This window comes from Meriones unguiculatus, chromosome 19 (assembly GCF_030254825.1).
Source record: "Meriones unguiculatus strain TT.TT164.6M chromosome 19, Bangor_MerUng_6.1, whole genome shotgun sequence".
Lineage (NCBI taxonomy): Eukaryota > Metazoa > Chordata > Mammalia > Rodentia > Muridae > Meriones > Meriones unguiculatus.
Genome location: NC_083366.1, coordinates 55,541,549 through 55,557,652, shown reverse-complemented (window position 1 = coordinate 55,557,652; position 16,104 = coordinate 55,541,549). Strand labels below are relative to the sequence as shown.

Sequence of the window (16,104 nt, the reverse complement as noted above, 5' to 3'; positions counted from 1 at the left end):
AGCAGCAAAATTACAGTTATAAAGTAGCAACAAAAGTAATTAAAACAACATGAGGAACTGTATTAAAGGGTCACAGCATTAGGAAGGTTGCCACTGCTCTAGAGATTATTTAAGGTATATGGTAAGAAGTATAGCTAGGAAGATGGCCCAGGGGTACCGAGGACTTGAAGGTCTTGTAAAGGACCAGAGTTCACTTCTCAGCACCAACATTGAGTGACTCATAGGTACCTGTAACTCTAGTTCCAAGACATCTGATGCCTTCTTCTGACCCCCAAGGGAGCCTGCAGTTAAAGGCATGTATACACACATGCATGTATGCATGCACACATTAAAATAAAATATTGAAAAATATAATATGTGTGTACATAATTTATGTATATACTATGCCATGTTATGTATGAAACACGAGCCTCTGTGGATTCTGCTGTTCATGAAGAGTCCCAGGGCCCATTCCTTTCAGATACAGGGAGACAACTGCATTTAACTTCCTGGTTATTTCTGAAACAATTGGCATTTTAATTGTTGAGATCTCAGTACCTTATATAGCATAACACCTGTAATGTGGTGCTCATTTAATCCGTAGTTGATCCAAGAAATCCTCAGATTGTACTGTGAATCTGAAAGCAAAGGCTTTTCTTCATGCCTCATTTTCAATATCTTTTCTTTCTTCTCTCTCTCTCTTCTCATACCTGCTGTAGAGCTCTGAGCCAGCCGTGCACTGCAGATGACAATCCTTATACAAAGGGTAATATCACAGAGCAGCGCTCATATCCAGAAGCGAGGAAAGAACCCCAAAGAGCAGAAGGAGCTAGCTGGAAGGTGGGCACTCTCGCTTGGTTTCTCCTGATGCAAAATCTTAGATGATGACCTATATTGTGTGACCGTCCTTAACTCCTTTTTTTTCTCGTAAAGCGTTCTTCAGAGCTTGCAGGCCTTACCAAATGTGTTTGATGCCAATACTATGCCAAAACACAGGCCAAAAACCTTCCATGGAAATTTCAGTGGCATTCCTCAGCAGAAGGTGCCAGTATGACCAGAGTCAGTCACAGCTATATTAGGAGGTAGGCTTGCCACCAAGCAAGTGACACAGGCTTGAGATTTGATGAATCTTCATTTCCCCTTCTCCTACTCCGCCTGACACACGCTTGATGGAGGTTGTAAATGCAAGAGAGATTGTGGTATAATTCCTCAGACTGGCATTTCTGCCCCCTAGTCACCATTCGATTATCTTCCAAATTGCTGTGTTTCAGAGAGATAAAGATTCTTTATGGCTTGCTGACTTGAAACAACCACAAGAGCCGGCACAGAGATGACTAGGCGGCCATGCATAGTAATTCTGTTGGTAAATGACAAAAATCTTTGTTTGTATGACATTTCCAAAATTACTGCACAAGATGAATCTAAAACACAAAATGTCACATTTGGCATGCAAAACTATCACAATATATTTCAGTATAAAATTCATAGAGGCGTTTAATTTAGAATGTGCTTAATAACTCCGTCTGCCTGCATCAGTAATCCTGCCTTGAGGTCTAAAAAGATTGTCTTATTTATTCAGATGGTGTTAATTTTTAAAAATTTTTGGAAACCAAAATATTAAGGTTAAGTCTTTGTTGTTAATTAAGATTTTCTAATTAAACCAAAAATAATTGTTATTCTGATTAGTTTTTAAGTATGATTTGAATGGAAAAACAAAAGAAACTGAACAACTTTTTTTTTGTCTACTTAATTCTAGGAGCATACTATCTGTATGGAAATTTACATTATCTCAATAAATTCTAGGCAGGATTAATAAATCTCTCTCCTGTCAACTGTAGATTAACCTGGTCGTAGTGGCACCACTACCCTGGATAGAAGAGTAACAAGCTCTTAAAAAGTAGTATTTGTGATTGAAGCACAAAGTGCCAATGAATTCTTCAAGGTTGAATTATGCAGGGACTTGTGAGTGAGTCTAGAAATAAAACTTAATGACATCTAAATTCTCAGCAGTCCTGCTTCAGTGTTTACTTAATCCGAAATAGTAGTTCACTAAAATCATTAATTTGTATAAACTTCTTGAAAATAATTGAACATGGAAATGGCCTGCTCCAGTCACTGTGAATGAAGCAATGAAATTTGAATGTTCCATTAAAATGTTCATCCCTGTCTCAGTTGCATGCCCTGGGCTGAGATTCAGACCTTGATCTTTTCCCCTTCCTTGTCGTGGGAGGGGCTCTCAGCCGATGCCTGTGGAGCTAGCTGACAAGATGAGACGATTTTGGATCAGGTAAACTGTGAGTCTGACATGTTTTGCAGGTCACTTATCAATGTGGCGTTATTATCTGTGGTTAGTAGAGTTTATGAGTGTAACCTTTCTCATGCCATGTGTGAGGCTCGATGCTGGGGTTTCCCATTCCCCAATATCTTAGCAGGCCTGCTGTGTGGGTTTTAGAAGTGTTGGATTCCAGCTAATTCCATCTTACTATAATAGATTAATGGTTTCTGATGTCACAGCTTATTAACATACCACGCCTAAACACTAGTTAAACTTTCCCTCCCATCATCGGGGAGTTTGCTTTTTGACCTCTTAATTATACATTGTGGGCCCTTGTCTGTTATCATTGCTAATACCTGACAATTACAGGTTGAGTAAAAATAATTGTCTCCCTTTTTTACCCTCTGAAAAGCCCATTGTTGCTAATTGCTTGGTTTTACCCAGTTCCTGTGTAATTCAAGAACTCTGCCTTTTATGTAGGGTGAGCAGTCTCAGTTGCCTCGTCTACAAATACAGATCAGATGTATCAGGGGCCTCAAGGACAAGGCCCCCCAAGGCTCCTATCTCCTTAGAGTGTCTCTACTCAGTCATCTGGGGAGTCGTGTCTCACAGTGGCGTCAAACATTGGAGCTGAAGACAAGAACACGCCCAGTTCATCATGGTGGCAACTTTTATGACGTGGGGCTATATTTCCACGAAAGCCTTTCTGTGGTAAGCTGACCTTCCGTAGACACATACAACTTTGCACTTAATTAGATTCAGCTGTTACTATCTGTATTCCATTCCTCTCTGTCCAGAATCAACCTACTATAACCAACACAAAGGATCTTATTCATAAAATCTTCCCTGGTTACATTCGCTTACTCAACAAGTGTTCAATAATCTATCTATCTATCTATCTATCTATCTATCTATCTATCTATCTATCTATCTATCTATCTATCTCTCTATCTATCTGTTTGTCTGTCTGTCTGTCTGTCTGTCTATCTATCTATCTACCTACCATCTATCACCTGTCAAATCTATCCTAATCCAGCTGCTATCACATGTAAAGACATGTTTGGTCCTGTGTCCTTTATTTGTCACGCACCCAGTATGGATTCTTGATCGTCCTGTTTTCAGGCTTTCTCAGGAGACAGCTCTGACACAGCGTACTGTGTGTGGCACATCCATATGTGCACAGGCAGCCAGAAGTCGGAGGAACTGTAGAGATTGATCATAAGCGATAGGTCATACACCATAGGCCATGCTGACTGTTCAAGCGCATTCTGGAGGGACGAGTGCTGGGAGAAAATGTGGTGGGTGGGGCCAGAAGTCATCTCAGAGGAGAGGAGAGCAGCCAGTTCAGAGAGAAGCATGTACAATAGAAGCAGAGGAGGCAGGCTCAACTTCTTCAGAAGCATCTGCACTGGACAATGGTGTCTCCCTGGCTGGTAAAGTATAAAGGGAAGAAGAAGAGTTAATGAGCCCTAGAAGCCCAGCTCATACTTCTGTATAGGGACATGGCACTGACTGATCACAACAGAACTGTCTTTTACTCTATTAACTTGAGTCATTATAAAAATTATCAGAATCGACACTGGTAACAAGGAATGAGGTTCGAGGAGAAAATATTATTTCCTACCTGGAAATAGAGTCACACATTTTCCTTTTCATTACATTAACAGACTAGATGTGTTAATGGTAACTACCCCTCCTTTTTTTGTAACAAAGAAACAACTTCATCATAAATTGTGAAGATGGAAACAAAAAAGCCACAAATCAAGACCAAATCATTAGACAATAAATGCCAAGTACCAAATGATCACTCTGTCATTGAGAGGTAGACAGTGTCTTTTATAAAAAACAATCACATGAAAACAAGCAAGCATGGCCCATTAATTGAAGATACGCAATGTCTGTGTGTACCAAAAACTCCAAACATGATAGAGCCGACTGAGGTAGTAGCCATGTTGTCAAAAGCTGCTTTGAAACAGGAAGGAAACACTTTAGGAAAATATTTAATGGAAAAGGGACCTTGATTGACAGGATTAAATGGAAGGAACAGCCAACTGTCAACTATGGGCCTATTTGGAAGATGGGTACAATGAAGCTGTCTACCAGGGGAGTGTGAAGAAAGATATCTTGCCAAAGCATACCAGGAATCAAATAATCCGCCTTCATTGTTGTTGTTGGTAGCTTCATTGTCTTTGGTAGCTAAACCCATAAAACTGTACCCAGTGGGTTTTTCTTTTAACTAACATAATAAATGCTTATCTTATATTTCAGACAACTTTCAAACTAATATTTGGTTAAGAAAAATGTAGGTTAACATACATTTTTTTTTTCTTCATTAAATTATCCCAACGACCTTGTTAAAAAGCACGGGGTATATGTATGTGCCGGGTTTTATTCTGGATTGGTTATGGAGATGGCTTTCCCCCTTGGGAAATCACCAACTGCTGGTTGCAGGATTTGAGGACAGGTACCAATAGACATGAGGCAGAGTTCAGACCCCAAATTTGACTCTTCATTCTCTCTGTGGATTAGAGAAAAATTTCAAAGATGTGGGAGTAGTTAAGAAATTGAATTAATAATTTTAAGGGGTCTCAACAGCAGTACTCTCCAGTTAGACTCTTCTGTTACATTTCAAGGTGCTTTGTTTTTAAATGTTTTACAGTGAGACATGCTATCATTTGTTTTTATTACTGGCGTTTGTTCATGGGGGAGGGGGAGTCCATTCTCTCTCAAGTGTCCGGTAAAAATGTGAACTCTGGATGCAGGCGCCTCATCTACTTCTTCTTGGCTTTGGAGAGGCTATTCTGCACGAGCTGTTAAGTGATTGTAATGGCGCCACGTGTGGAACAGTGTCCTTTGGAGTTTAAGAGACTTGATCCACCGAGGGGAACTATTAAGCCTTTGAGACAGTGGACCCTTCAGAGGCAGGATGAAGTGAGGCCCTTAGTTTACTAAGGGTCCATCTTTGAAGGGGACTGTGGGCCCCAGTCCCTTCCTCTATTTTTGCTTCCTAGTTCACGAGGAAAGTCATTTGAGCCATGCCTTACATTTCCATCCTGATATGCTGCCTTGTCAGAGGTTGAAGGCAATGGATAACATTGAAGTTGGACTAGAACTTACTAGATACAGGCCAAAGTCTTCATAAACTAATTGCCTCGGGTATTTCTTTTCAACAGTCCAGTGCTGACTTATACACAGGGTGGGCTCTGGGCAAAGTGCCAGTAGGAAGAGTTGGACCATGTAGGTCAGGAAGGAAACTCACTGCAAGTTAAAAGAGTGAGGTAGCAAGGATTCTTCACAGAGTTAAATGCTGCACTGAGTCTGTAAGGACAGGCTGGCTATTCCTGTGACAAGGAAAGCATTCCCCCTTCCTGCCAATCAGAGTGGGAAGCATCTTGGAACAGTTAGAAGAGCAGTCCCAAGTTTTCTGCATGTGTCACAAAGCAAAACAAAACAATACAAAACAAACTCACTTCTTTCCACAGCCAGGAATCACCTCCTTCCAGCTGTGCTCTTTAGCAGGCTGAGAAGATAACGTTGAATTGTGTCCATCCTAAAATCCACCCTTAGCAAAAGCTGAACTCTCAAAAAAAAAAAAAAAAAAAGCACTAGGTTACTTCATATTCAGTGTATATAAGAATAGCACAACACTCACGACAAAAATAAATAAATAAAAACAAGAAAAAGAAGAACACCCAAAACAATCAGAATTTGACAGGACAGAGACGTCATGAGAGTCTTTTTGCTTCCAGAATTTGAAAGGCTGCTGCCTGAAGAAGTCCCATTTGCTCTGTCAGACTCAACCCCGAAGCATCAGGTTTTCTCATTAAACTCTGCCTGCTGGTCTCATTGCTGTGGTTTGTAGGAGACTGACAGTTAAAAGCAACGAATTTTCAAGCAACCTACTGTAACGTTATTTCCGTCATTTACTTACTTATTTTGAAAACGAGTCCCATGTAACACATGCTGGCCTCGACTCATAGTACATCCTCAAGGTCAGAGGAAGATGACCTTGAACTTCTAATCTTCCTGTCCCCATCCCCTGAGGACTGAGATTACGGGCCTGTTTCACAATACCTGGTTTATGTAGTACTAAGGTTTGAATCCATAGCTTTTTTTTTTATGCACCCTACGTACTCTATCCACTGAGCTATACCCTCAGCAGTAGCATCATAGTTTCCTAATAAAAATCCATTCAGAGACATAAAACCATGCCTTCAGTTTGTAATTAATACTGAGACATTTGAGGCATGTATTTCATTCCATTTAAGATACAAGTCAAAGAGGCCTCTTTCTTTTCTTAGTCCATGAGTGGCTTAGCGAATGGCTTCCCTAAGGCAGCGGGAGGGCACAAGGTACCATACTTTGGCTAACTGTAGGCAAAGAAGGCATCACCTCACTGAAAGACGAAGTAAGACCTAATGACAGGAGACATGATGAGTCTGAGGAGGAAGTGCCTACATCACACACCTGTGAGGTTATCCTACTAATGGACCTTGAAGGAGGCCTCGATGTTACAGCCTCACAATTACTTTATAGTTCAGCCTAGTAGATTATTTGTGGATTCCAGGCTTAGGTCTGAAGATGCTGAGTGCTTGATTGAAGATTTTTTGAGTAACTCCTTGGTAGAAACATGGAGAACCTGTTTGTCTTCTGACATTTATCCCAGAAACATTTCAAATAAAGAGATCGCCATCTCTTCTCACAGTACCTGTTAACATCCTGCAGATGTAGATCTTTGGGCTACATGACGTACATGCCTTTTGACTTCAAGTCCTGGCAGGATGATAGACGAGGTTAAAAAATTAGGTTATCTTAGTTTACCATTCTGCTAGAATCAGGGGTTAAAAAGGCATATTCATTTTCAGATTTCAATTCTATAAACTTCTTGCTTCTGCATAAATGTGGGCCAAATGCTTTGGAATACATAAACACCCAAGAACAAGAGGGATAGCCTTCTGCAGGAAAAGAAATTGCAGTGCAGAGAAGAGAGACAGACTGGACAGTGGTAATGTGAGGAAGGGCGGCACAAGTGATCAAATTTGGCTAAAGGTTTGGAATCTAACAACCATTCAGAGGACAAAGCTTTGTGCTTATCAGATATAGAGTTTCGAAACTTTTCTGCATGAATTTTAGCTGCTCCAATAGTGTTCAAAGGGGACAGACAAAACCAAAAATAACATAAAATACAATAAACCATTAAGTAGAAATTATCTCAAATGCCAATATGTCATTCATGTCATCACGTAAGTAATGAAAGATGCTTAAGTTCTTTTAAGATGTTTCTTAAGTTCTTTTAAGCTTACGTTTCTCCTGATAATATACAATGTTATTTTATAATAAAAATGTAGTGACTGAAATGAAAAATTCAAAATGAATGTTGAAGATTAGACCTTTTTAACCAAGAGCAAATTATCAGAAAGCCAGGTGATGAGCTGGTCCCTAGACTACTGCTTTTACAGTTAAAAAAAGATGATGGAAAATGTGAAAATTTATACAATTTCCAGTAGGAAAAAGATAAGAAAATGTTACGTATAGGAATAGGTGCTATCAGTTTCCCAGACTCATTGCAGGACAGTCACAAAGTCTGAGCAGGACTACCTAAGATCAATCCTCTTGAGCACATTCTAAAGTCCGAAGCCAGAAGACTGGGCTCAGCTAAGCTGCATCTTTACAATTCTCAGACAAACGGTACTGGTGACAGTCAATATTGCCAATTTGATGGAATCTGGAATCACCCGGGAGACAGGTGTTTGGACAGGCCTGGGGGGTGGGGGAGCTACCTGGGTTACCTTAACTGAGGTGGGAAGGCCCACCCACCAGTGTGTGACATCATTCCCGGGCTGGAAGCCTGAACGTGTCTATGGAGAAACAGAGCTGAGCAGCAGCATGCGTCTACTGTTCTCTGCCTCCTGACTGTGGACAGGATGTGCCAGCTGCTCGCTCGTGCTGCCTCCGGTCCCCCGCCATGAGCTGCACCCTTCAACTTTGAGTCAGAATTAACAGTTTCTTCCTTTAGTTGCTTTTGTCGGTATTTCATCTCGGGGGCAGGAAAAGAGACTGAGACAACACAGTTCATCTTAACCTGTCACTTGGGCATTGGGCCAGAGGTACCACAAACGAACAGAACCATTCCTTACTAAGAACGTTGGATTTGTTTCCCAAGGCTGCTGTGAAAAAGTTCACAAAATTTAGGACAAAAGTCAAGCCGCCGGAAGGCAAGCTTTTGTGTGTTTCTCATGGATTCTGGCAGGTTTAAGGGTTCCTCAGTTTGTAGGTGTCCACTATGACCTTCACCACATATTCCTTGTATATGTGTCTGTCTGTCACCATGGAAAGTACTCTTCTTCATAAGAGCATTGCCATGTTGGGTCATAGCCGTGTTAAAGACATCATTATAATTCGGTTAAATTTTTTAAAAAGTCCCGTTTCCAATTGTGGCTGTATTCTGAAATACTGTAGGTTAGAAATGTTAGAATGCTCAACATATTTCCTTAAGGGAGACACAGTTCTCTTTACAATGCCTACATTCTTAACTAGAAGTTTGGTAACAGAACTAACAAAATGGCATTCAAGATCAAGGAAGAATGCAAGAACAAGTGATATTTTCACAGTCTTTTCTTAAAATGCGTTTGAAATGTTGTCTAAACTTCAAAGGGAATATTAGAGGGCATGCTGTGTCTATTAGATTTTAATAAAATATTTGGTAATTTAAAGCATTTGAATCACACAAGAAAGAATAAAGGATCATGCCACGTAGATAAGTACAGGATCATTTTTTTTAACTAATTAACACAATAAAAAATTCCAGGTTAAGGTCCCAGTGAGGACTCCTGCATCTCCATGCTTTCCCTAAGACAGTCAGGACAGTTCAAGAGCCATCGCCTTGAGCCATTCATAAATGCAACAAAAAAAAAGCAACATGCTCGCTGCTGCCATGATTGAAAGTTACAGAAAATGCTGGTGAGAACAAGAAGAAGTAGGAAAACTGTAGCTATCTGTCAGAAGTTTGGAGAAGGATGTCTTTAGTTGCTTTTCTGCTTGACTTCTAAGACATTAATATGGCTACAGGAATACAGTGTTTTTAGGGCTTTATAGGAAATTCAAAGAGGAAGGGTATCAAAATTGCTTTCATGAACATAAAGAAAAATGTGAATTAAGAATTTTGATCATTATTTTCTTGTCATATTGGCTTGCATGATAATTCTTTTCAGGCGACATTTTAAAATATCATTATTGACCTTTGGCAATGGTAACCAAACTGGAAGAAACTTCTGTTAATTATTAGCTAGAACTGTTAGGCTTGCAATTCTTAGTATCGTTGGGTATGGGGATCAGCTAACTTACAAAAAAGGATACAAATAATAGGTTAAAGAAGCAAAAACAGCAAAACTCAGGCAAAGAACATTGATTAATGAATTTTTAAAAATTCTTAAAGGTTATGTGCTGAAGTTTGGCTGAGCCTCGGGCAGATGTAATGAACATGACCAAGCCCTTCTGTGTGCAGCAGGTAACCCGTGCTGACTCGGAATTTGCTGACATTACAGGGTTATTATTTCTGGAAGGATGCAGCATTCTGGAACAATTTCTCTAATGATTCCATTAAGACCATGGTTTCCTTCAATTTAGGGTAACATATTTCATTTTTCACATTACCCCACAACACAGAGAAAATAAAAAAGCATGTCTAGGATGGAGGGTGTGGGTCAGCCAAAGGAAAGGAGAAAAAAAGTCACTTGATTTTGATGGTACTTAACCCCATTTTGTATTTGATAAGCACATCCGTTTTGTGGATCACATGTCAGTGTGTGAGGTTGTTTAAAGTAAAACAAACAAACAAACAAACACAAAAAATGACTTTTTTTGTTTAAAAAGTCATTAATTTATGGCAATGTTGAGGATCCCTTAAAGTAGAAGTAGGTGGCTGTGACATCGTGAGAGTGATCCTTTAATGCCTAGGGCAAGGCAAAGAGTCTGTAGGGCCAGAGTCTCAAGATGATTCTCAGCTTACACTTAAATGTAAAGTATAAATACAAGAAGCAAGGCATGGGAGGACGTTCTGGGACATGTGCTCTAACACGCAAATTCTGGCTCCAAACTTCCTCAGTGATGGGACTTGCCACAGGCGTTATCTCCCCTTGTCTCTGTGATCTCTACCGTAAGAGTCATCCCCAGAAACCCTGACTTCTTGACGCCACGTTACCAACAGAGCAGTGATCTGGAGTAAATGCTACGGTGGAGCCAAAGGACAGGTTTCTCTTCACCAATATGCAAGCACAGCTGCAGTATCAAGTCACCGAGGAGTTTATTTCCTTCTTTTCAGGATCCATGATTGTGCCGTTTGAAAGAACACATAAGCAGCTGTGAGCAATATTTATATTTAATTTCTTAACTCTTTAGTGTGTTGTAGAGCATACTGAGGAGCATGTTATTTCCCCTGAGAGCATGGTACTTAAAATGGAAGGAAATATTGGGGATCAGCATTAACATTTGTACTTCACACATGAGAATTTGAATTTGGGGGAAGTTTGTCAAGTTACTTAATATCACATAAATTCTTAGAGCACTGTTGGAGATGGAAACTTTATTCCATATTTATGGGTGCTCAACTATGGTTCTCTAATATCAGTAAGATATTCCAATTATCTAACATATAATTACCTAATATCTAATTATTGAATAACACCTAGAGACATCCTGAAGCAAAATAATCTTTCGAAGACATCATCTTACCTCTTGGTTAAAGTTATTTGTTGACTTCTCATTTCTGTTAGGAGAAATCAATTTTGCTATATGTTAAAAGACTCCAGTCACATAGCTTCCACATCTTTTCTTTAGTATTTCTCCACATCAGATTCAGCTATTCTTGAGTTATAACTGTATATAATTCTGTATATAATTCCATATAATCTCCCAATTTCCAGTTTGAGTCAGAAGCATAAATTCCCACTTCCCTTCAGATTCTAAATGCATTCACTTTCATTTTGGTACTGTCTCTATATATTAATTAACCCCAATAAGACTCTAAGGGTTTGAAGACACTGAATATATGTATATATATATATTCTATAATACTTTGTACTTCAGGGCAAATAACCCTTACATGTAGCACATAATTAAAAACTGCTTCTAAAATGAGAGCAAATGTAATGTGAAACTATTTAGAGAGATTATACAAGGTTCGTGGAAATTCAGATAATCAGAAATATGGTTGTTTCTTTTTTTTGTTGGTTTGGTTTGGTTTTCAATACAGGGTTTCTCTGTGTAGCTTTGGCCATCCTGAGCTTGCTTTGTAGACCAGGCTGGCCTCAACCTTACAGAAATCCCCCTTCCTCTGCTTCCCCAATGCTGGGATTACAGGCATGGCTGGATTGTTTCTTAAAAACAGAAAGTGAAAGATGTTAAGATGTCAAAAGACATATACTATTAGCAATCTTTATAATTGAATATAAGAGATGGAGAAGAAAGAAATCAATTCAAAAATGCTATTTTTAATGTTTATAAATTAGTAATACATTAAAAATAAAAGTTCTATTTAGTTTTACTGCTTCAGAGTTATTTGCTCTCTCTCTTTTTTGGTAGAAAAATATTATTTTGAGTAAGACTTAAAAAATGATAAACAAGAAAGCAGACATGAAGTAAGATGATCAATCTTCACTTAGAAAGACAAATGTGATGTGCATTGGACGTATGACAGGAGTCTACTGCAGAAGGCATCTGAAAGGCCCTACTAAGCAGCGTTTCAAAACAGATACTAAGACTCATAACCAAACCTTTGGCAGAAGGGGAGTTAGTATGACGGGGAAAGAATAGGAGCCCCACAAGGACCAAATATATCTGGGCACAAGGGTTTTTTTCTGAAACTGTTTCTCCAACCAAGGACCATGTATGGATATAACCTAGAACCTTTACTTGAACGAAGCTCATGGTAGCTCAATAACCAATTGGTGTCCCATAATAAGGAGAACAGGGACTATCTCTGACAGGAACTCAATGGCAGGTCTTTGACCTCCCCATCCCCCAAGGGAGAAGCAGTCCTGCTAGGCCACAGAGGAGGACTTTGCAACCAGCCCTGAAGATACCTGATAAAACAGGGTCAGATGAAAGGGAGGAGGTCCTCCCCAATCTGTGGACTTGGAAAGGGGCAGGGAGAAGCTTAGGGAGGGAGGGTGGGGTTGAGAAGGAATAAGGGAGCAGGATACAGCTGGGATACAGAGTTAATAAAATATAACTAATAATAATAAACAATAAAAAAAAAGAAAACAGATTTCTGTTCTGGGTTATTCTCTTAGAAGATTTTAGGAGATTCTTATTAGATTCAGTAGGAATGAAGGAAGACCTATTGAAAATAAAAACTTATCATATTTATCATAAAAAAAGAAATGAGCTCATAAGTTCAGTTCCTTGCGGTATCAGTGAACTCAGCTCAGCTCATTCTCAAGTGAAAAAGAAATTTGTGGCTCAAGCTTGAGCCACAAGGAACTGACCCCTTCTGTTTTCGATTGTGGTGAAAGTCTTTCTCTTGGCCCTTCAAGTCATCTTGTGAAATACCAAGTCCGCTGCTGGGGAGACCAGATAATAGGGCTACAGGAGAGAGAAGGCCAAGTCTAAACTTTTCACTTGTTCCTGACAAAGAGCGGTTGTCGATTATCTGAGACCTTCCATTTCAGCCCCAGACATAAGCATAAGCGCAGCTGCAAAAGAGAACATAAGCCTTCCAGGCGTCCTTGGGAATTTCTAATATGTGTAGATATATGTTGATCCTTACTGGTTAATTGTAATCCTAATGTTTATAAAAGCCAAACAAAACTTTCCCTAAATCATGTTTGATATTTTTAAGTGAAGAACAGCTTTTTTTTTGTCATTTTATGGCAAAAAGTATAAATTGTTATTAAGAAAATCAGTCAAATAATAAAAAATAGTTCTCTGCAAGCTTGTATTCATGTTCTGGAACTTCATTAGCTGTATACCCACTGCCCTTCCTTTTCTTGGTCATGGTCATTAAACCTGGACAGATTAAATTATTCACTCACTGTGTGTCTCATTCAGCTCAGGATATTATGATTAAATACCATACACATAATGGCTTGACCATTAAGCATCAATTTTCCTCCGTACAACAGGCTAGAAAGACAGAGGTTACCATCCTGGCAGACCTGTTTCCTTGGTGATTGGCCTTCCTCTGGCTCAGAGAGTCTTTCACTAGTGCCTGTCCAGGGAGAAAAAATGAAGAACAGTTGGTCTTCTTCTCTTATGAACTCACTAATTCTACCCTGGCACCCTCATTTCTTCATCTAAAGAAGACTTAAAAACCACTTAAAAAAGCACTCCCATGCTAAGAACAATGCATACAACAGGAGAGTCAAAGAAATATGCGGGGTCGTGGTGGAAATGGAGAGATGTCTCCATTGTTAAGAGCATGTTCTTCATCTCCAGAGGATCTGAGTTCAAGCCCCAGCAACCATGCATGTCAGGTGGCTCGCAACCCAATGGGACTCCAGCTCCAGGCCAGAGCCTCTGTGGGCACCTGCCGTTATGGGTGCACATATGTACATATAAGTAAAAATAATAAAAGATAATTTATTTTAAAAAAAAGAAGTGTGGAAACTTGGCAGCTAGCATTCTTTATTTAGGTGAGTTTTCTCGAGCTATTGGAAATCTTTGGTGTTTGGCCCTAACTCAAATGGGAGGTCCTGAGCTAGTCCAAGGTGGTTCCACCGTACACAGCAGACCAAGCTTATTTATATTACTTACTTCATTTTATATTTTATTCATGAATTTGGTTACCAATAATTTATTGAGGAAGATAAAGAAAATTATAAAATCTTAGCTATTTCCCCACTGAAGGGTGAGATGTGTATTTTTTAATTAAATTTTTATTTTTTATATAAGTTACAGTTTTTTAACTTTGTATCCTAGCTGTAGTTCCCTCCCTCATTCCCTCCCGATCCCACTCTCCTTCCCTCATCTCTTCCCTGTCCCTCTCTAAGTCCACTGATAGGGGAGATCTTTCTCCCCTTCTTTCTGACCCTAGCTTTTCAGGTCTCTTCAGGACTGGTTGCAATGTCCTCCTCTGTGGCCTAGGAAGGCTGCTCCTCCCTTGGTAGAGGGGAAGTGAGGTCAAAGAACCAGCCATTGAGTTCATGTCAGAAACAGTCCCTGTTCCCCTTACTAGGGTACCCACTTGGATACTGAGCTTGGATGGCCTACATCCAAGCAAGGGTTCTGGGTTATATCCATGCATGGTCCTTGGTTGGAGAAACAGTCTCATAAAAGACCCCTGTGCCCAGATATATTTGGTCCTTGTGGAGCTCCTGTCCTCTCCAGGTTGTACTAACTCCCCCTTCTTTCATATGATTCCCTGCACTCTGCCGAAGGTCTGGTTATGAGTCTTAGTATCTGCTTTGATACACTGCTAGGTAGAGTCTTTCAGAGGCCCTCTGTGGTAGGCTCCTGTCCTGTTACTTTTTTTCTCCTACTTCCAATGTCCATCCCATTTGCCTTTCTAGGTGAGGACTGATCATCTTACCACGGGTCCTCTGTCTTGTTTATCTTCTTTAGGTGTACAGATTTTAGTATGTTTATCCTCTTATAGGGCTAATAAACACTTATAACTGAGTATATAGTGTGTGTGTCTTTCTGCTTCTGGGATACCTCACTCAGGATAATCTTTTCTAGATCCCACCATTTGCCTGCAAATTTCACGATTTCCTTGTTTTTAATTGCTGAGTAGAGAAGTGCATTTTATCTCTTTGATCTAAGAGGACTCAGTGACTATTAGACAAAGAAATGTGAAGTAATATTGCAGAGTTTTGAGTTCAAGCTTAGGTCCTAATGCACTGAAAACTTCTTTTTCCTGTTGTGTTAGAAGTCTCTCTTTCATCTTCAAGCTGTCTTATAATAATACCACATCCACTGCTGATGATGAGACTACAACAGCTACAGGAGAGGGAAGGTCCAAGTTTAAACCAACCTTCTCATTGTCCTTGGCCAGGGTGTGGATTATCTTGGACCCCCATTTCAGCCTAGCCATGAGCTCAAAAGCAGCTTATGCCATTCACAGTGGCCCAGTTTATGCCAGAGTAGGTGAGTCGTTCCATTGAATTATACATGCCCATACTAGGAAAGTTAGACTAAAGAAATAGCATACTTGTATGGTGCTATGTTTTCAAATAGTTTGTTATTAGCGAGAAAGGGAGAACTTATTTAGTGCCCTCTGTATTCAGTGCTATATTCTGTGTTAGAGAAATAGGCTCAACCCTTCCCTCAAATTGGTCATGGCGTGAGTAGCTTTCATTACCATAACCTTGTATGCTTTAACAGAAAATTTAAAATTATTTTATTTCTCTATGTAGCTTTGAATTTTCTAAAAGGCATTTGCATCTCCAGTGAAATGGCTTAGCTTTCAGCTATGCTATGTGAATGTAGAAAAATAAATGTGGGAGATAAAAGGAAATTAATAAGAGATTGTTATAGACTGAATTGTGTATCCCCACCAAACTTACACATTAAAATATTGGTCCCTAATAGTACCTCAGGGCACAACCATTTAGAGACAGGATATTTATTGGGGTTATTAAGACAAAATGGATAGATCATCAAGGTGGGTGAGAGAGGAGGGGGGGAAATGAGTGGAAGAGAGAGGGGAGAGAAGAAATGAGGGAGGAGAGGTGAGAGGAGAGGAAAGAATGGAGGGAGAGGAGGGAGGAGAAAGAAGGGAGCTCACAGGGAAGGAGAGAAGGTTGAGGGATTAAGACACACTCAAAGGGAAAGCCATGCTGAGCACCTAGTGAAGGTAGCAGGAATAACACCCCCACATGGAAAATCTAAATTTCAGTTAAAGGAATAAACAC

General features: G+C 39.8%; 1 protein-coding gene across 1 annotated transcript in view; it reads left to right on the top strand.

Annotated features, from left to right (window-relative positions):
* Positions 1-16,104, top strand: part of LOC110559926 (uncharacterized) — a gene marked incomplete at its 5' end in the record, with an annotated part of 297,183 nt that overhangs the window by 74,907 nt on the left and 206,172 nt on the right. The window contains 2 exons of the mRNA XM_021655579.2: positions 699-819; positions 2,735-2,965. Of these exons, the coding sequence (XP_021511254.2) occupies positions 699-819; positions 2,735-2,965 (352 nt within the window). The remainder of the gene's footprint in view (positions 1-698; positions 820-2,734; positions 2,966-16,104) is intronic.